This window comes from Penicillium arizonense (assembly GCF_001773325.1).
Source record: "Penicillium arizonense strain CBS 141311 chromosome Unknown PENARI_contig002, whole genome shotgun sequence".
Classification (NCBI taxonomy): Eukaryota; Fungi; Ascomycota; class Eurotiomycetes; order Eurotiales; family Aspergillaceae; genus Penicillium; species Penicillium arizonense.
In genome coordinates this window covers 189730-209623 of record NW_019173279.1, presented here as the reverse complement: position 1 = coordinate 209623, position 19894 = coordinate 189730, and the positions used below count along the sequence as shown (strand labels likewise).

Genomic DNA, 19894 nt, shown 5'->3' with positions numbered 1-19894 from the left:
AACCCTGCATTGTGGCAGGTTCATGCGTTGGTTGATATTCGGTTGATACGCATTTTGTATAAGGGATTCTGCGGTTCGGTGCATCGGGTTGGATGGAGCAGGCGGGTAGCGTGTTCAAGTCGAAATTTCTTTTCTCGCCTCGCCGTCCTGTTGTTGATGCTTTTTCTGGTTCTGGTTCTGGTTTTCTTTATCTTGGTCGTGGAGCTGTTTCCCCATATTTGATTCCATCTTGCGCTTTTGTTTTTATCTCTTGGGGGAGGGTGTATTTTTGTTCCCCTATCCCTTTCTTGTGCGCCTTATGTCGCTCTGGCATTGCATTTTAGAGATTTTGTGCGTCCCTTTCTGCACTCATTCGGTCATGGGAAGCGTCGGAGAATTCACGGTCTTGATCTGGGTGGGATATACTTGGACTCCGTTTGGGGTGTTGGGGATTTACTTTGAGCTTGACGCCGGCATCGAATCGAGGATCTCTTCGGGGGCCATCGAAGCACTGTGAATGCAAAAAAGATTGTTTTGGATGTCCATATTGAGGATTTGTACTTGTCTGAGCGGCTTTAGTATTCTCTGTAATTGTCTTTAGATAGATTCATGGACTATATTTATTCGGGATGGGGATCTGCTTAAAGGTAGTACTGCTTTATCTGATATACCAAAGTTTATTCCTGTGAATAGCCATGTATAGCATCTATTTCTGAGCTTGTTGGTAAGACTGTTGCTGAATACAAAAGGTACATGGACTTAGTATGAAGTGTCCATAGTGGAGTTAAGTACCGAAGGCAACCGCTGGCTTTCGCGTCCACCGCCCGGAACCCGTCATTGCTCCATCCCAATTGACCTCAACTGCTTAACGCCCACTGCATTGCTTTCTTCTACTTGATCCCCTCGGTCTTCTATTTTGAAGCATCTTTTCTATCTCCCTGTCATCTGTCGTCCTTGATTCACAATGTCCGGATACGACAGAGCTCTCTCAGGTAAGTCAGCTAGCTCCCCACGGCCAGCTCCCTTTGCTCCTGACCCCGAGCAGAGCTGTGTGATGCTAACCCATCGCAGTATTCAGGTATGATGCCTTTGAACAGAACTCCAGCTCCAGAGTTTATTTCTAACCCCCGCTCAGTCCCGATGGGCACGTCTTCCAGGTTGAATATGCCATGGAGGCAGTGAAACGAGGTGAGACCGCTGTTATCTGCTCCCCCGGCCGCTTTTACTCGTCCATTACCTGCTTTTGCGGTAGAGCGATTCATAAGTACGTGCATTCGCTGATAATAGATGATCCTAGGAACTTGCGCTGTCGGTGTCAAAGGCAAGGACATTGTCGTTCTCGGTTGCGAAAAGCGTTCCGCACTCAAGCTCCAAGATACCCGTATTACCCCTTCTAAGATCGCCCTGGTCGATGACCACGCCTGTCTCGCCTTCGCTGGACTGAATGCCGACGCCCGTATTCTCATCGACAAGGCCCGCCTAGAGGCCCAGTCCCACCGTCTGACTGTCGAGGACCCCGCCAGCATCGAATATATTACAAAGTATATCGCCAGTGTCCAACAGAGATACACGCAGAGTGGTGGCGTCCGTCCCTTTGGTATCAGTACGCTCGTGGTTGGTTTCGACAAGAATGACGGCACGCCGCGGTTGTACCAGACCGAGCCGTCCGGTATCTACTCGGCCTGGTAGGTGTATCCCGGGCCTATTGTGTTACTAGATCAGTACTGACATGCTTCCTCATTATAGGAAAGCCAACGCTATCGGTCGTTCCAGCAAGACCGTTCGCGAATTCCTTGAACGCCACCACCAGGAGGACATGGACCGCGAGCAGACAATCCAGCTGACCATCAAGTCCCTGCTTGAGGTTGTGCAGACGGGTGCTAAGAACATTGAGGTCGCCATCATGGCGCCTGGCAAGCGTCTCGAGATGCTGCCCGATGACCAGATCGAGTCGTACGTGAAGAGCATCGAGACCGAGAAGCAGGAGGAGGCGGCCAAAAAGAAGAGCCGGACAGGGACCACCACAGCAGCTATTCTGACCCGACCAGGTGGCGGCGAGTCGGCCGATTAACTGGACTTGGAGCATTCATAGCCCGCGGGGTGCGTGGATGATGTGTTTCAATTTACAAATAGCGTTGGTCTCTTCCTTGACGAGAATCCAAAATCATGAAGTTTTAAAAACATCGGCTCTTCGTATTGTACACCGGGTATTGATGCTCTGTAAATCATCTTCTATCAACTATCAAACAGTAACCAAATCGTCAACATCATGAAATTCCAACGCCTTCTATGTTCTTTCCTATGCACTGCTTAACCCATGCGATCCGACACGTCGCGAAGGTTGAAGAGAGAACGCTCTTCGTCTCGGGCAACACGTTCATCCTTGAGCATACTGGTTATGGTCAGCCTATGCCGCATTGGAATATTGAGTGTTCAACATACCGGTTGTCCATACGGGCATCTTCACCCTCAACATGGAGTGAAGGCTTTGGTTCCACGGCCTCAATGACGAAGTGGTTATCACAGTGAGGGCAGTACTCGTCGCTAAGAAAGGGGTGGAATTAGCTTGCTGCCACTTGCTTTGGCTGCTTCGGTCCATTACATACCTCTCGTCAAACTCGGCCGCGTCCTTGCGGAAACACTTCTTGCACTTCTTGCATGCAAAGATCTATCATTCCATCGTCAGTTCGCGAATCATGCGCATATCAGAACAGGGGCGTACCATCTCGGCGCTCTTCTGGAGCATGTGCGACTCGCTCTCGGCGTGGCATTCGGCGCAGTCAAACCATTTCCGGCCTGGATATCATTTTCGGTCAGTTCTCTGTGAATGGGGTTGAGGTCGAACTGGGCGTACAGCAGTGCGAGCGGATGGCCACTTGGGCGTTCAGAATGTGTTTACTATAAAGCGGGGGACACGTTAGCAGGGGAATTTTGTCCAGGGCAATCTCCAGGGGAATGAAGACATCTATACATCCAAGAGATGACTTGACTTACCACATGGCGGACTCTGAAGTGCGTACCTAAGTGACGTGAAGATGTCGAGAACGCCAGGCACAAGTGATCGCCAACTCCCGTGATTCCCTCCACTTTCCTCCCCGCCACTCCATTTCGACTCTCACCTTTTTCACCTTTTCCCTCCTTCGAAGCAGTACACTCAGGTCTCTTTGTTGAGCTTCGTTTCTTGTTCGGCCTTTGCGCCGCTTACATTTTGCTGCTTGTTGCCGCCGGTTTACCCCCGAAACCCCACGGTATCCCTGTAGCCTCAGCTTCCCGAACTACTTCTGCCGTGGCACAAGTCAACCTCCAGGGCAATTTCCATACGCCTATGATCTACCCATTTCAGCTGGTCACGGCGAAATATTCGCGATAATGGCCATGGCGGGCACAGGAAAACAGCCAGACAGTGATGGTCCCCCCACTGTATGCATACATAACTGTCTCGTGGCACACAATGAACTAACTAGAATGCAGCCACAGAGACCCGTCTCCTCATTGCTGTCTCATTTCGAGAATCTATCTCATCGCAGAGCTCCCTCTGCTGCGGCCGCGAGTCCGCGCGCCTCCGCAACCCAGTTCCTGACACCCGAAGCTGGCGACGAGGTACGATCCTCTAGCCGTGCCTCTCTCGACTTGCCCCGGCCACATTCGCCATGGAACCAGACAGATGAGCGATCGGAGCAGCACCAGCAGTCGAACGGCGAGGGATCGCGGGATCGTGGGTTCTCTGGAAGACGATATGGCCGGCCAATCTCTATGAATCTCCAACGCTCGTCGCCACAACTTCCGCCGACGCTGGCGGTTCATTCGCCTCAATCGCCGCCGCGCGGACAAGATCGCGAGGACTGTTGGTCGCAACAGGAAACTCGCAAGGCTAGGAGTCCTGGACATCGCCCGCGGGAATCAGTGTCCGTTTCCCCCGCGCCTCCCCGGCCACTCTCTCCGGCGCCGAAGTTCGGATCGTCTGTTACTGGAAGAGATTCAATTCCTCATTTATCGCCTAGCTCTCTAGCCGTCAATGGAAATGGAAGCGTTGCGGAACGGAAATTGAAAAGCAGCTCGCTGCCACCGCCAGCCAACCGAGCATCTAAACCGAAGATCCCTGCGAAGCCAGCCATGTTCTCTCACCCTAACTCTTCTCATGCGGATACCAGTACCTTGGCTCCTCAGCCTGAGCGAGCCTCTCCTGATCTAAGTGTGTCACCTTTCAGCACCCCTCCGAGCAGCCCAGAAAAGCCTATGACCAAGCCGGTATCTACCGGGAAAATAAACTCCAGACCGGCACCGGCTCGGCCAACAACAGAACCCCCGGGTCGACGTTCCTTTGATGACCGGTCACCTGGTCCAAGTTCTAATGCAAGACATGATGCCAGAGATTTAGGTTTCTCAAGGACTCGCCCTGCTCCAGAACCTTCACGGGCAACTAAACCCTTGATGGTCCAAATTCCATCTGCTCCTGCGCAACACCCCACTTCTGCTTCTGCTGCTCCCCCTCTTTCAGCGCAACGGTTACGAGCCAGCGATAGCCCTTACGATCGTCCTGGGCTTCCTCCCCGGCCCTCTGGAACTCCACGCCGAAGTGGATTCTCTCCTCCGTGGGAGCCTCCTCAGCGTGTAAAGAGCCCTGCACAGATGACACCGATTGCCAAGTCTGCACCCACTCAGCCGCGCCAGTCTGAGGCATCAACCCCGCAACCAATTCAACGGCAGCCATCTTTCCACCGTGAACCAGTTTCCTCATCACTCCCGGAGCGGCGTATACCCCGAACGGACACAGAAGAAGAAGAACAGCCTGAAGAAGCTGCCATCTCTCGTACGGACTACCCTGACGCTTCTAACGCCAACCGCCGACCCCCTCGTCTTAAATCCGGACCGAAGGAGATCTTCACGAAGTATGACACCCGCTTGCTAGCTGTGTGCGGCAAGTATGTGTGTACCACTGGATATCTGACTAGAGTTTGGGACCTTACCACTGGAGAACAAGTGATGAGCCTTAGCCATGGCGAAACGGTGAAAAGCTTGTCGCTTGCTTTCAAGCCAGGCAAAGGATTAGAAGATGAAGGTCAGCGTATCTGGCTCGGCACCAGTGCTGGAGATCTTCACGAAGTCGACATCCCGAGCCAATCTATTGTGGCAACCCGCTCGTACCCCTCCAGGCGAGAGGTGATTCAGATACTACGACACAAGAAAGAAATGTGGACATTCGACGATGAAGGTCGGCTGCTAGTCTGGATGCCAGACGAGACCGGTCAACCCAATCTACAGTACAGCTACCACAGCGCCCATGAACGCGTAGCACGAGGCCACACGTTCTCCATGGTCGTGGACGACAAGCTGTGGCTAGCAGCTGGAAAAGATGTCCATATATATCGCCCGAACGCCCGCGAAGACGCCTCTTTCAAGGTCTTCAAGCGGCCTCTTGGTCTCCAGCATTCAGGCGATGTAACTTCCGGCACTTATACCACGCGAGAAGGAGGTCGGGTATATCTGGGACATGCAGATGGAAAGGTCACTGTCTACTCCTCCACCGACTATACCTGCTTGGCAGTGGTCAACGTTAGTGTTTACAAAATCAATTGCCTTGGATTTGTGGGAGACTACCTTTGGGCTGCCTATAAGACCGGCATGATCTATGTTTACGATGTTTCCACCAACCCATGGACTGTGAAGAAGGACTGGCGCGCCCACGATAGTCCTGTCTCCGGCTTTGTGTTGGATACAAGCAGTGTTTGGACGATGAACCGCTTACAGGTTACTTCGCTTGGCACTGATAATTGCATTCGTCTTTGGGATGGTATGTTGGAGGACGATTGGCTAGGTAAGTTTACGTTTTGTTGGTTATTTGGCTTTACTAACATACAATAGATACACGGATGCAGCAGAGGGACGTAGAGTACTGCAGTTTCCGAGAAATCAAGGCTACCGTCTTGACTTGGAACGCGGGCGCTGTTACCCCCGGGAGCGTGAAGACGTCGGATTTCATCAGGAATGCCGTCACGCCGGAAGATCCGCCGGAAATTCTCATCTTCGGTTTCCAAGAATTGGTTGATCTTGAGAACAAGAAGATCACAGCTAGTATGTTTCCCTGATCTATTGATATGTGGACAGTTGCTGATATGACTACAGAGAGCTTGCTCCTTGGAAGCAAGAAGAAGGAGAACGGCGAGAAGGAACATATGAGTCGTCAATATCGAGTATGGATCGACCATCTCACTCGGTCTCTTCACGAGTGTATGCCTCTCGAGGAATCCTATGTTCTTTTGCACACCGCGAACATGGTGGGACTGTTTACTTGCGTTTTCGTCAAGCACAAGGAACGCCACAATATTAAAAACATCAGTGCTTCGGAGATCAAGCGGGGAATGGGCGGATTGCATGGGAACAAGGTTTGCGCCCCCGTCGCCTTTCTATGGCTGTTGTCTAATTCTATCAGGGTGCCCTTGTATTCCGCTTTATCCTAGATGACAGCTCGATGTGCTTTGTGAATTGTCACTTGGCAGCTGGGCAGACCCAGACTGCACACCGAAACAACGATATCGCGGCGATCTTGGAAGCAGAGTCCTTACCTGCAGAAAGCAATTCCACAGCGCGGACAGATCAGTTCGCCAGTGGTGGTGACGGCTCAATGATCATGGACCACGAAATCTGCATTCTGAATGGTGACCTGAACTACCGAATTGACTCAATCCCTCGCAATGTGATCATCGACGCCATTCGCCAGAACAACCTCGCCAAACTTCTAGATCGAGACCAGCTACTGGCCTCCCGGCGGAAGAACCCCGGGTTCCGCCTTCGCAGCTTCACCGAGTCCCCCATCACCTTCGCGCCGACCTATAAATACGACGTCGGCACGGACGAGTATGACACCAGCGAAAAGAAGCGCTCCCCCGCCTGGTGCGACCGCGTTCTCTACCGTGGCCTTGGCCGCGTCAAGCAACTCGATTACCGCAGACACGAGGTCCGAGCCTCCGATCACCGGCCGGTCAGTGCGGCGTTCAAGATTCGCGTCAAAACAGTCAAGTCTCAGGAACGGGCCGCGACGTGGGATCTGTGCAACCAGGAGTTCCAGGACGAGAAGCGCCGTCTGGCTTCGGAGGCTAGCATCGAGTATCTCATTACTGTCCTCGGCACCGATCCCCGCCAGGCCCGTGGCTTGATCCTGGGCTCCAAGGCTCAATAACCGCCTCTCTTTCTTTCTTTGTCGAGTGATTCTCACTTTTTTATATGCATTTGGGCAGCATGGCGCGCTATATATTGTACGACTAATGATTTCACGATAGACATGTATCATGATGGTTAGAGTTAAAAGAGCTTTCCTTTTTTCACAATGTAGTATTCTCTTCAACCCTATACCCCTAAGCAGCTCTGATCTGCATCGAAGACCGAAGCTTCTCCGGCCAAGCGATCCGAGCGTCCGACTGCCCCATGTTACTCTGGATGCAACAATCCGGCCATTGTTCACCGAATAAGCCTTCCACTTCCCCTTTTGTGCCAGCTCCGACGACCTCCGACCCCTCTGAGTGTATATGAATTACTCATTGGCCGGCACATGCAACCAGCGGGCCATAAAGATCGACAATGCAGCCCCCCGTTCAGGAACTCCGTGTGGTATACAGGAACTTCCGTGCGGTATACAGGAACTCCATGAAGTATACCGATTTATCCGGGGTCGCTTCAAACATTCCCCGCACGAGACCGGGGTATAAAGCTCTGCAGGTTACCAATGTTTGTGATCCAGAATGAGAACGATACTCTAGTTTGACTTCATGATGCTAGTATCCTTGTCTCTCGCTATTGCGCTGCCTTTGCTTCCATCAGCAAATGCTCTCGTTAGGAAGGATGGTGTTGTATGTCCCTTTTCTCCCACTATATCCAGAATGTTTACTAATTCAAAACAGGGTAAACTCCCCGCCCTAGGCTGGAATTCGTGGAATGCATTTGGTTGTGATATCAATTCGACTAAAATCCTCACGGCTGCGAATGAGATTGTTAATCTGGGCTTAAAGGATCGGGGATATGAATATGTGAATAGTATGACATGCATATTTTGGTTAAATTATGAGTTTGTGCTAACTGCGTGTAGTCGATGACTGCTGGAGTATCAAAGATGCCCGCAACTCAACTGACCATCGTATTATTCCTGACCCATCCAAGTTCCCAGATGGTATCTCTGGTCTTGCAGACCAGGTTCATGATCTGGGGCTGAAGATTGGTATTTACAGTAGTAAGTCTATATCTCGTTAAGAGGATTAAAAGACTAGTTCTGACCCTTGTCAGGTGCGGGCGAAACTACTTGTGCTGGTTATCCAGCTAGTCTAGGCTACGAGACCGTCGATGCACAATCCTTCGCGGAATGGGGAATTGACTGTAAGTCTGCTTACTCCCTCTACCCCGAAAAATCAAAATCTAAGGTAGCAGACCTCAAATACGACAACTGCGGTGTCCCCTCAAGCTGGACAGACACTTATACATATTGTGTCCCCGACGGCAATGGCAATTACCCAAATGGCACCTGCCCCGATCTCCATGATCCCGCGCCGGAGGGATACGACTGGACGCAGTCCAAGACGTACACTCGCTACGCGGCTATGCGCGATGCACTGCTGAACGTTGACCGGACGATCTTCTATTCACTTTGTGATTGGGGCCAGGCGGATGTTAATTCCTGGGGTAATAAGACCGGGAATTCGTGGCGCATGTCTGGCGATATTACCGGTATGTTTTATTCTCATGATGACATTGGATGTTTATGTTTACTGACTCTTGACTTGGCTTTAGCGGACTGGGATCGTATTTCTGAGATTGCAAATGAGAATAGCTTCCTTATGGACTATGTCAATTTTTGGGGTCATCCAGACCCAGATATGTTAGAGGTTGGGAATGGTAAACTTACTCTGGCGGAGAATAAGGCACATTTTGCCCTTTGGGCGGTTATGAAGTCTCCGCTGATTATTGGAACTGCGGTATGTACTATTCTGGTGTTTATCTACATGAGGACGTATGCTAATTTACATTTAGCTTGACTCGATCAGTGATGAGCACCTGGCTATTCTGAAAAACAAGTATCTGCTTGACTTCCACCAGGATCCTATTGTTGGAAGTCCAGCTCATCCTTATAAATGGGGGTATAATCCTGACTGGACGTTCGACCCTGCTCATCCTGCGGAGTATTGGTCTGGTGCTTCATCTACGCTTGAGGGTACATTGGTTCTTATGTTCAACTCTGAGAATGGGACTTCTACTCGTACTGCGGTGTGGAAGGAGGTCCCTGAGCTTAAGCGCCATGATGCGTACCACGTTATTGATGCTTGGACGGGTAAGGATTTGGGTTGCGTGAAGAAGGAGCATAGCGCTTCTTTGCAGAGCCATGATGTGGCTGTGCTGGTGGTGAAGGGGAAATGTTAGAGGGTAACAAAGAGGACAATGGCTCTTTTTCTAGAAAAAGATCGTTCTTTTCCTGGAGTCAAATGACAAGTTTATTGTTTGCTGATACTTGAAAGTGAGAGTTTCTTGGGTCAGAGTGGCTTGTGACAAAGAGAATCGAGAAATACAATAACTACGTCGAGATACATCTGAAAGAGCGTAAGGATCCCTCACAAATTGAGCCATTAGGGCTTGTTACTCGACTCGGTTCCAAGGGCTGCGTGTCGCACTACGGCGAAGAACAAAGGATGATACGGGATAAGTGTCGAGTATCAATGGACACTATGGACTGCATAGACTCCTTATTGTCTTTGTTGCTATTGTTCAAGTACTAAAATCGAAAGGGTATTGTTAGTGTCTTTGTTCGAACTATAGTTTGTCCTAACCTTGGCGACTTGTATATAAGGCCCTTATGCCCGGACAATTCCCTTCTCATCACTCACATTATCTTCACTTTACCATCAAATCATCTTTGATACCAATATAACTAAGCAAAACTTGCTAACATATCGTCTAGTTTACTATACAAATACCCAGCATGGTTCGAACAATCCAGTGCAACCCCCATGCCGGTCTCCCAAAGGTTTGGCTTGGTTTTGGAGAGATTGGAGACCGCCAGGCCGAACTCCAATTGAAACAGGACAAATATTTCGAGACTATTACCTCTGATATCAGATTCGTACACCGCGATGACCGAGTAAGTTACTGGGATCTACACCGTGATGTTTTATTCCGGCAAGCCAAATGGTTCCCTTTTAAGTACCAGGACCAAAACGTTAGTGAATTTTTACTGCCCTCTATTGTGCGTCTAGAGCAGGTCCACAAGCTTCTGCAATTCCTCTACACTGGCGATTACTCGGTCCAGAAAGTGGATCTCCGCCATTATAACGTGCAAGAGGACCCCCGGGCATGTTTGAACTGTCCCCAGCTGGCTAAGTTGCTGTCTATCCATTTGGATATGCTCCGCACTGCGGGCTTCCTTGGAATGGAAGACCTTCAGGCTTTGGCCTTTGTCAGATTCCGAACCCTGCTTGATGCTGCTCCTGTCAGTGTCCTGCGCCATGCTATTCGCCAGGTGTATAGCCAAGACCGCATGTGTTCTGTCACACACCATTCCAATGGCTATCCCATGTTGGCAATGAACAGCTGTGACTACCGTCCTCAGTTGGTGCTTCCTGCTGTTCTCCGTTGGTGCGGATACTACCGACTGCACCCTGAGTGGACTTCAGTGAAGGGTCGCCCTAAGCATTACGGTGAACAGCAATTCACTCAATTGCGCCAGAGGCTCCCTGAGTTTGATGTACATCTGACTCGAGGGCTGTTTCTGGATACCATTGACAGGAAAGTTCCAATGGTGTTCTTGGGCTGTGATTCTCGAGCTGTTAGATGCGTTGATTTGACTGATCGACCTGAAATTCTGTCAATGAAGTCGAACATGCGCCGAGCAAACTACCAGTACTCTACGTTCTTGCAGCCACTGCCTTTCGAAAGCCTCAAGGATGAGCAGGTGTTGGTCGACTCTGATTCAGACATGCCTGACTCACCCGAGGATATCCAAGAGGTGGTTCCTGCAGCACTCCCTCGAGGACAGAAGCGCCAGCACTCTGTCGATTCTAACCGTCGCCAGACTAGGTCAATGACTAACACAACGTTACCACTTGCAACTAACACAAGGTCGCCAATTGCAAAGAGGCAGCGAAAGGCCACAAAGAGCGCAGTGCGATTTCCTACGGATGAGCATTACACTCCAGCTCAGGCTACTCCTTTCGTCGCTCTGACGGATATGAATGATCCCAGCTCTGCAACAACACTAGAGGCATATCAGTTTAACTTTCCTGCCCCTGTTGTTTCTGATAGTATCTTTATCTTGACTCATATCCCAACACTTGAAGAGCTCAGCACTAACGCTGATCAGCAGGAACCCATCGCTTCTATAGATCTAGAGAAGATTAACTGGGAGGAGTATATGAACGCTCCTCTCACATCGGCCGAAATGAGTGAGTCTGACCTAGCACTGATAAGCGAAGGCTTGCAAACTACTCAGACCCAGACACCCAGCGTTCCTGCTAATGAGTTTGATATCGAGCTGCAGAATCTTACCAGTGACCCAGTTAAAGCCAATTACGGCTTGGATTGTTTGTTCAATAGCCCAACTGGAGCAACCCCAGCTGCAGTAACCGACTCGGACTCGTTGTTTAACGACACCGAGGCCATGGTTCTCGAAGGTATGGAGTCCAGCCAATCCATTGGAGCGGATATAACTGATTCAGCCCAACAGGCCTTTGAAGTGACACAGTCTCCTCAGGCTCATAACTCTGCTCTGTTTGATACTTCCAGCTCCTCTGTGAACACCCTCCTAAATGGAATAGCTGACCTTGAAGCCCAGGTATATGACACAACCATTACAGAGTCTCAAGACGTAGACCTGCATGAATGGCTGAACCCAGAAGTTCTGGCTGAGCCAGAAGCTAACACTTCCTCTGATCTAGCTATCCCAGGAGTTGACTTGACCAATTTCCCCTCCCTCAACCAACAAGTTGCCTCCGAGTGGAAAAACACCGACGACGTCACCATCTTTCGCGTCAAAGCCCCGGAACCCGAGAAAATCCCCTACAAATACGAGGGAGACCTCAATAGGCCAACTGGACCAGAAGCACCAAGACAGTCCCCAGGCTTTGACGACTTCGAGCAAGAGTTCTGGGACAGCACAAACGGAAACGGACTGGTATTCATCCCGGCAGGCATGACTCGCCAGGAAGATGCTGTCGACCTTCTAGGTCAGATCCTTGAGATGGCTGAAGAGGATACGCTGACGGCTACTCCCGAAGAGATGGCGAATCATATTGTACAGATTTTCCCCGAGATCGACTTGTCTGTTGAGGTTCAGAGTTTGATTGATGCCCTTCCTGTGCAGTGGGCTTTTATCAATATGGCACTGAGTGATGATGACCTTCGGCGGCTTTTTGAAACTGATCAGGATTCGCAGAACAGTGGCTCAGAGCACCCAATTTCACTGGGTGGTCTGAGCGACCAGGTTGAGACTTTGACTGATGCTGATCGGGCTATGCATGGCTCCGGCTCGGGCCCTCTGGAGATTGAGTGATATCACTGACAAGATACTTTCTTTATTTCCTTATTATTTCCTCACAGTTTAGAGTGAATTATCAACTACATATAGATTTTCTATAATTATTCCAAGTAAACCAAGTAAACCAAGTATGCCAAGTATGCCAAGTCAACCCAGTATAGAACCCGTTTTCAGCCCTAAGTCCGCTCGATAACAGTCTGGACCCTTGCAAGTGGCTTCAAGTGGAGCGAACTACTTCATCTCGCGATATCATTCGATATCACCATATCCTTTAGCGCCCAGAATTGATTAACTTCTATTCGAAATAGTATGTAACCGTGGGAGTGGCCCCCATATACGTCAGCCCCGGAACCGGCTCCAATACATAGGTGCAGTAGGTTTACCTTTGGCGTATATTCTCCCATTCCTCTAATAATATTCCAGTCTGTTGCCGTTATTAATTCCATTATATTCATTCCTGCATAATCCCATTCTATTCAAACAATGAAATGAACCGTCCACGTTCCCTCGGCGGCTGCCCCTCCCCCCGGTCGCGAGTCTTCCTCTATCTCTGCCTAGCAGCAGGCCTCCTCCTCCTCTCCTACCAATTAATCCTCGACCATGAAGTGATCAAACTAGATAGCTGGTCCTTCTCCGACATTTTACTCGCCGACGACAACGATCGCGATCGCTTCATCCCAGATCCGATCCCGGAGAAGGAATTGGTCTTTGCTGCCATGCAGGCTAGTAATATGTCCTGGGTCGAGGAGCATTTACCAGATTGGAGGGCGAATATCTATCGCGCGGATGCGAAGCATGGGTTGACTGTGCCTATGAACAAAGGGAATGAGGCTATGGTTTATCTCACGTATGTCTTCAAGACGAGGACTATGTCTATGTCTATGTCTATGACTTCGGATACCCTGGATTCGATAATAACACCACTACAGATACATAATTGACCGATACTGGACTCTCCCACAAGTCTCCGTCTTCCTCCATGGCGGACGATATCAATGGCACGTCGACAACCCACTCTACGACTCGGTGATCTCAATCCAACACCTCAACCACGCCTTCGTACAGGAAGCCGGATATGTGAATCTGCGCTGTACATGGATGGTCGGATGTCCAAGTGAACTGGAGCCCGCGCGGTATCTGCGTGAAAGACCCGACGATCGTGAGCATCCCACCGCGGTGCAGTATCCCGATCGGTTTATGGAGTTGTTTCCGCGTGCGGAAGTGCCGGAAGTCGTGGGAACGCCGTGTTGCAGTCAGTTTGCGCTGTCCAAGGCGAAGATCCATGAGCGCAGTTTGGAGGATTATATCCGCTTGCAGCGATGGGTGATGGAGACTGATCTGGATTCGGGGACTAGTGGGCGCATCTTGGAGTATTCGTGGCATAGTGAGTCTCTCTTTCGCTCTCGCTCTCGCTTATATATAACTAATTGTCATTGTTGCAGTGATCTTTGGGAAACCGGCACAGTATTGTCTCGATCAGAAGGAATGTTATTGTCGCACTTATGGGTATTGTAATATGACCGACACCGAGATGCAGAATCAGTGGGTTTGGCGTGGCCTGGTGCTACCGCAGGGATGGCCCGAGACTGATGTATAAGATATCTAATGAACAATGAACACATTTGCCCTATTTACGGAGTATATCATGATTCCATGGACAATTCGCTAATCATTTACCGCCACAAATCCCCCCGACTCAGTCGCTTGTGGCCCTGACTACTTTGAGGGCGTTCGTCTTCAGCGGGCACAGCAAGGAATCCACCAAAGCCATTGCCGACCAACACACTTTTGCGCGCATCGCCACCCCAAGATCGACTCAATTGGGCTTCGTGGAAACTCACCGGGCGCGTCCGTGAATCTCGGCGTCCATGAGTCGGTTCGGGGTCGTAGGGTGTGAAGTTCCACTCTAACTCGTCGAGACCCTTGCTGTACACGTTCAATGGCTGCGACAGGCCTCCTCGCATCTGGGGACCATTATCACCACCGCCGAAGAGTCGGGGTGGAGGCATAAGCAGAAGGGTGTCGGGGAACTCGGCATCGCGGACATACAAATCGCGGAGAGCTGGTAGAGCCCGCGACATCAACGAGGAGATCAGGTAGCCGTAATATGAGGACACCACCGGTGGCATCCCGTGAGTCTCAGTTTGAGACGTAATTTCATAGTGCAGGAGACGCAGTGATTTCGACGCCATGGGAGGGATTTGCTCCATGGGGAATGAGCGGGAAACTTCCTGAATAATTGAAAGACTCTCCAGCCGAGGAGCTGCAGAGAGAATGTGATGGACTTGCGATGGTACAACACCGGTAGCCGATAATGTCAATGACTGCAGCGCTGCTTTGTTTCTCGGCATGGAAAGGAATGAGGCAAGCCCGCTTGCCGTCACACTAGGGGCATCTCGGAGTGTAAGAGACTGCACTGCGGGGAACGGTGGCAGCGGCACAGTCATTGCAAACGCCGAGTCATCCAGCCAGTCCATCTCTTCGAGCGTGAGCTCACGAAGATGCGGGAATGCCGCGAGCCCGCTGCGCAACGTGCCAACCTCCATCTGCACCCCGGACAGCTCCAACACTTCCAAGTTCATCCATAGCTGGGAACCAGGCAGACGCGCAAAACTCCCCTCAGCACCCCGGCGATAACTCATCCGCCGCAGTTCCGGACATCGCACCATCAACTCTTGTTTCAACGGTAGACAGGACGGCTCGTCACTGTACAGACCCACCGGGAGATCAACAAAGCGGAGATTCGGCAGGACGGAGATCGTGCGGGCGATGTTGGCTTTGTTGGCTTCGCGAGTCATATACGGCATGCGCAGCGAGAGTACCATATTGCCCAGCCCCTGCGCCTCTCGCACCGCGCGCATAAACAGCTCTAGTCGTACCTGGGGCGCATCGATGGGGTCGCCATTACGGTCGAAGAAGGAGCGGCGTTTCCGCTTGGCGGCTAATTCAATTTCGAGCTCGCAGTAGTGCACCGCGTCGATGCGGACGTTTGTGTACCTGCAGGGATTGGGGTTAGACTGGGCTTTGAGGCCACCGTGGTGTTTCGTACAGGAGTTTCCGCGCGTCTAGGAACCACCGCTTGTTCACTAGGGCGCAGTGCGCCAGATCGCGCATGTCGCAGAGCATGCAGCCATCGCTTGCGGATTCTTCTGATGTGCCGTAGGAATTATCGACGGTGTGAGGGCATACGAGAGCGAAGATGCGCGCCAACACTGGTCGCGGGAGTCGTTTGGTGTAGTCTCGGCCGATGCGGGGTGGAGATTCTGGCTCGGTCGCGATACCCGCACTGTTACTGCGTCGCGAACTGCGTCGCAGTTTGTTGAATAAACCCATGGGAGTTGGTTGGGAGACATCAAAGTCGGGGGAACACAAAGTGCAAAGCACAAAGCGCATGGCCCGCAGGGATGAAACACCGAAGTTCGGCAGCTAAGCGCTGTTTCATCCAGTCACATCCTGTCTATACGAAGTACAGGATGTGATGAAGTGACAGTCTATACATACGTACGTAGAATAGACTGCCATTTGACTGCCACTGTCAACCATCAATCACTTCTGTCTCTGTTGACTATTAACTGTCAACTGTCTCTCTGATAGGTCCCATCTATACGGAGATGATCTCCACGGTAACACCTGGACATGACATCACATCACCAGCTTCATTATTTCATTTTATAGATTTGCGATAGATGGAGATCAATTCGACACGATTCTCGAGAGTGTACTCGAAGAAAAGGGGTAATTGATCACTATCCACGCAGGGGGGGACTATACAACTGAAGACGATCTACATACTTCCTTGGTAGGATGCCAATGACCTGACATCATTGCTGTCCCTGTTTTCTACCTACATATATAAATCTCTCCTTGTTTTTTTGCTTCTCGCTTCCACTAGAACACACACAAAACATTCATCATGGCGGAAATGGGCATTGAAACGACAGAGGATCCCATCCCCTGTCCAGCATTCACCAACCGAGCCCCAGAACACACCCTCGAAGACGAGCATTGGAAACACCGTCCCCCATACCAGAATCAGAGTGAGAAGGGATTTGGACCGATCAAGTGGCGTGGCAAATGCCTCTGTGGGAAGAACACCTACATCCTCAAACAAGATAGACCTCTCAACGCCAAATACTGTCATTGTCGCGGATGTCAGGTTGCTCATGGTGCGCCCTTCCAATGGGCTTCTATCTTCCATAAACAGGATATGCTATTTACAAGCGGTCCTGGGGGGTTGGTGTTTTACTCTTCTACGCATCACTCGCAGGAATATGAACTACCGACCAAGGTGTCTTGTTCCAACTGTCGCACGCCTATCATGGACGAAGGTCGCAATGTCTGTCTTATCTTTCCCCAGTTGATTCAACTTGAGGGCTCGAGTGATGAGCAGAGAGAGCAGAGGGAAGTCTTCAAACCGACGTATGTACATGCTATGCTGCCGTCCACCATGATACTAACATTGTTGATAGATGTCACATCTTCTACGAGGACCGTATGCTGGATATTCCAGATGGTCTCCCCAAATGGAGCGGCATGGATAATACCAGTGATCAGCTTGATGACCACGGAAAGCTGATCAAACAAGCGAAATAAATGAAAGATGATGGCGTTGTTGTATGTATATATATGGCTCAAAAAACGGATAGCCTTTGATTGCATTGCAGTGTACGAATAGACAAGTGTGCACACTTTTTTTACACCATAACTCGACATTCCATCTCTACGAAGCATCACATACACCAGATTGCACAGAGGGAGGATTACTGCTCGCACTCCCCCAATCTGCAGCTCCAATGGCCTTCCCAGCTTCCGTACTATCATCAGCCCGAATCTATATCGCTATCAGTATACCTCTTCAACCTAACTCAGAACACGAAACACCTACATAATACTGCGGATCAACAAAATACCACCAATCCTGACTACGGTACGCATCATCCAGCGATTGACTTGCCGGATCATTCCATCCGGTGTTGCGCGTGTCAAAGTTGGCATGCTTCGACCACGACACGTACACCTTGGGATGGTCGTTGTTCCGCACGCCGTTCGGGTCCTTCGCGTCGCCCGCGTTGATCTCGTCGGTTGTCAATGTGTTTTGGATATCACTCCAGGCAAGGTTATGGTAACCACTGTGTGCGGAGAGGAGTGCACGCGATGGAGCCCACATATCATTGCTATCTTTTGTGTGGATGATTACCACGCGCTCCCAGTCACTAGAATGATCTAAGCGGCTGAACACCCTCCGCTGAGGACTCGAATAAAGAATACTTACTAGTCATGTCCAGTATTGATCCCAACAAACTTCGCCCCATCCTTCTCATAGAAGAGGTTATACACAACGCGCACCTCACTCTCATTGCACTGCCGGTACGTATAATAAACAGGAAAAGCAGGCCCGGCATTTCCAATACCAACTCCCGGGTTTCGACAGTTACACCCGACGTTGGGATAATCGCATTGCGCTGCTCCAGGTGTCTTGTGGTTATCGTCGTATACATCGTTTGTCGTGGGTGAGCCGCCAAATGCCCAGGTTGGGTAGCATGGTGGTTGGTTTTGGGCTTGGCCGAAGAACCATAGAGGTGCGTAGCGGTCTGCTAGGTCTATGCCCCCTACGTCGAGTAGGGATTGCATTTCATTGTTGGTTATTTGGGTGACGGCTGCCACTTGGCTAGCGAGGAGTGCTGCGGTCCATTTGAACTGCATTGTGCAGTTTGGGGTGGTTTTTAGGGGTTGTTAATCTGATGACAGAGTTATTTCCCTTCTAAATACTCTTCTTAAAACCTTAACAGTGAGACAGGGTACTCGGAAGCCCAGGGACCCGGCTGAGAGACCTATTTCCTAATCTGGTGATGAGCTGCTGAGGGTCACATCGTGCCGATGGGGCCTGCGTTAGCTCCGGAGATACCGAGCACATGAGGGTTTCTGTGGATATTAACTGTCGGTACATACTTGCTCAGTTGAAAAGAGAAAAAGGCCCCCAAAACTGTGGAGATGTTGGCTTTGGCTTATAATCGGATCGCCGTCCCACCTACTGCAACTGGAAACACGTCTGTTGTAGAGATTGAACTCAATTACATGTGTAGCGTCCTAAAACAACGTGAAACTGTTGAATGCATTTATTGGATGCTTTTTCGCAATAATTCAATGAAGTTACCAGCTTATTGCGCCGCTAGTTCTTAAGAATCACATCTTATATGTTATGCTCCAGGAGAGTGACCAGCCTCACGGTGGAATGGGTGATACCAAAGCTTTGCGCCCGATCCTTGTCTTGAAACAGATCAAGAACTAGATTGTTCTCTTCCATGCCGTACTTTTATTGGTGATTTTCATTGAATAGTCCGGCACGAAAGTCTTTTATTAAGCTTGCTAGTTTGGAAGCTGCGAGATGATCATCGATATTGACATCTTCATACCGTTCTGTATGGCCAGTTCTGTCGTCTGGTCACATACCGAGGGCATTCTCTTTCTATTGAGTTTAAGTGAATGAAAAGAAGAAAAAATGATCACTATTGCGTCTTTGTTAACCACAAAAGTTGGTTATTTCAAAAGATGCCCTACTTACACTTTCTCAACTGCTCTCAGTAGCTCGGCAATCCATGATGGACCATAACCCCGCGATGGGCCAACAATAGGTCAACATCATTCTTGTGGCTTATTCTCATGAGGACAACAGAGACATAGTACTTTGATCAATCTGCACGTTATCAAGTCGAGACCAGTTACACCAGGCGGGTAGGTGACGTTGCATAAGACTTAAAAGCGGACCTGAAATCGTTAAATCCTATTTGCACAGCCAAAAGAAGGTTTCCCTAAGCTATTTCCAGTATGATCGGCTCTAATGATATACCAGTCTCCGGCGCTCAGCCCTATATTGTCCAAAAAAGCCACTTGGAGAACCCCGTCCGAACCGAGTGATCGCCATCGGCGCTGATGCTTTCTGGTTTAAACCTGCTGAGAAATCCTCGCTACTAGTGTGTACAGATATCCTATGATTCGATATGCCCTAAAGGCGGTATCATCATTTTGTTCTCTTATGTGGAACGTAGGATGACTAGCGCACTGCGCTTTATTCAACCATCACAGCTCATTTCCTATTTTGGTATAAACTGCTGATGCAGCACACAAATCCGTACATCTCCTTTTCCGGTCAATTGAACCACATTGGTCGACCACGTATCCTCCGGCAAAAGACCGTTCGAGATGTCGTCATTATTACCACCTTCTATGCCGACCATCAGTTATACACAAAGCTTTGCGGGGGTCTAGATTTTAACAGCTACATTGAAGGGAAATTGAATTTAATCATCCTTACACCCGCTTTTTAGTTATTCGATTATTTTACTCGTGACAGTTTATAACAACCCGACTCGTCGTACATACTCTGTCACAGCATTCCTCAGTCTCGGA

General features: G+C 50.1%; 8 protein-coding genes across 8 annotated transcripts; 5 read left to right on the top strand and 3 right to left on the bottom strand.

Moving 5' to 3' along the window:
- Window positions 1-943: 943 nt before the first annotated feature.
- pre6 (proteasome core particle subunit alpha 4) lies at window positions 944-2050 on the top strand (the record flags this gene model as incomplete). Its single annotated transcript, XM_022627774.1, has 5 exons — window positions 944-971; window positions 1051-1057; window positions 1115-1167; window positions 1277-1664; window positions 1726-2050. 5 exons carry the CDS (start codon window positions 944-946, stop codon window positions 2048-2050), a joined length of 801 nt encoding a protein of 266 aa, XP_022492983.1.
- A 239-nt stretch (window positions 2051-2289) lies between these two features.
- Window positions 2290-2978, bottom strand: PENARI_c002G08886 (CHY zinc finger protein; the record flags this gene model as incomplete). Its single annotated transcript, XM_022627760.1, has 6 exons — window positions 2290-2371; window positions 2422-2523; window positions 2586-2647; window positions 2702-2775; window positions 2834-2877; window positions 2974-2978. The coding sequence occupies 6 exons, from the start codon at window positions 2976-2978 to the stop codon at window positions 2290-2292; spliced, it is 369 nt and encodes a 122-aa protein (XP_022492882.1).
- Window positions 2979-3348: 370 nt separating this feature from the next.
- On the top strand, window positions 3349-7156 carry PENARI_c002G02108 (putative inositol polyphosphate phosphatase; the record flags this gene model as incomplete). The annotated part of the gene is made up of 5 exons (XM_022627280.1): window positions 3349-3399; window positions 3451-5794; window positions 5842-6051; window positions 6103-6362; window positions 6410-7156. 5 exons carry the CDS (start codon window positions 3349-3351, stop codon window positions 7154-7156), a joined length of 3612 nt encoding a protein of 1203 aa, XP_022492682.1.
- A 2781-nt stretch (window positions 7157-9937) lies between these two features.
- Window positions 9938-12502, top strand: PENARI_c002G01665 (uncharacterized protein; the record flags this gene model as incomplete). Its single annotated transcript, XM_022627248.1, has 1 exon — window positions 9938-12502. The coding sequence occupies one exon, from the start codon at window positions 9938-9940 to the stop codon at window positions 12500-12502; it is 2565 nt and encodes an 854-aa protein (XP_022492544.1).
- Window positions 12503-12975: 473 nt separating this feature from the next.
- Window positions 12976-14084, top strand: PENARI_c002G08860 (DUF3431 domain-containing protein; the record flags this gene model as incomplete). The annotated part of the gene is made up of 3 exons (XM_022627756.1): window positions 12976-13334; window positions 13417-13871; window positions 13930-14084. 3 exons carry the CDS (start codon window positions 12976-12978, stop codon window positions 14082-14084), a joined length of 969 nt encoding a protein of 322 aa, XP_022492916.1.
- A 76-nt stretch (window positions 14085-14160) lies between these two features.
- Window positions 14161-15820, bottom strand: PENARI_c002G07477 (F-box domain protein; the record flags this gene model as incomplete). The annotated part of the gene is made up of 2 exons (XM_022627647.1): window positions 14161-15484; window positions 15537-15820. 2 exons carry the CDS (start codon window positions 15818-15820, stop codon window positions 14161-14163), a joined length of 1608 nt encoding a protein of 535 aa, XP_022492609.1.
- A 580-nt stretch (window positions 15821-16400) lies between these two features.
- On the top strand, window positions 16401-17080 carry PENARI_c002G00379 (GFA family protein; the record flags this gene model as incomplete). Its single annotated transcript, XM_022627158.1, has 2 exons — window positions 16401-16906; window positions 16957-17080. 2 exons carry the CDS (start codon window positions 16401-16403, stop codon window positions 17078-17080), a joined length of 630 nt encoding a protein of 209 aa, XP_022492644.1.
- A 127-nt stretch (window positions 17081-17207) lies between these two features.
- PENARI_c002G05320 (uncharacterized protein) lies at window positions 17208-18190 on the bottom strand (the record flags this gene model as incomplete). Its single annotated transcript, XM_022627504.1, has 3 exons — window positions 17208-17318; window positions 17373-17700; window positions 17760-18190. The coding sequence occupies 3 exons, from the start codon at window positions 18188-18190 to the stop codon at window positions 17208-17210; spliced, it is 870 nt and encodes a 289-aa protein (XP_022492766.1).
- Window positions 18191-19894: the final 1704 nt, after the last annotated feature.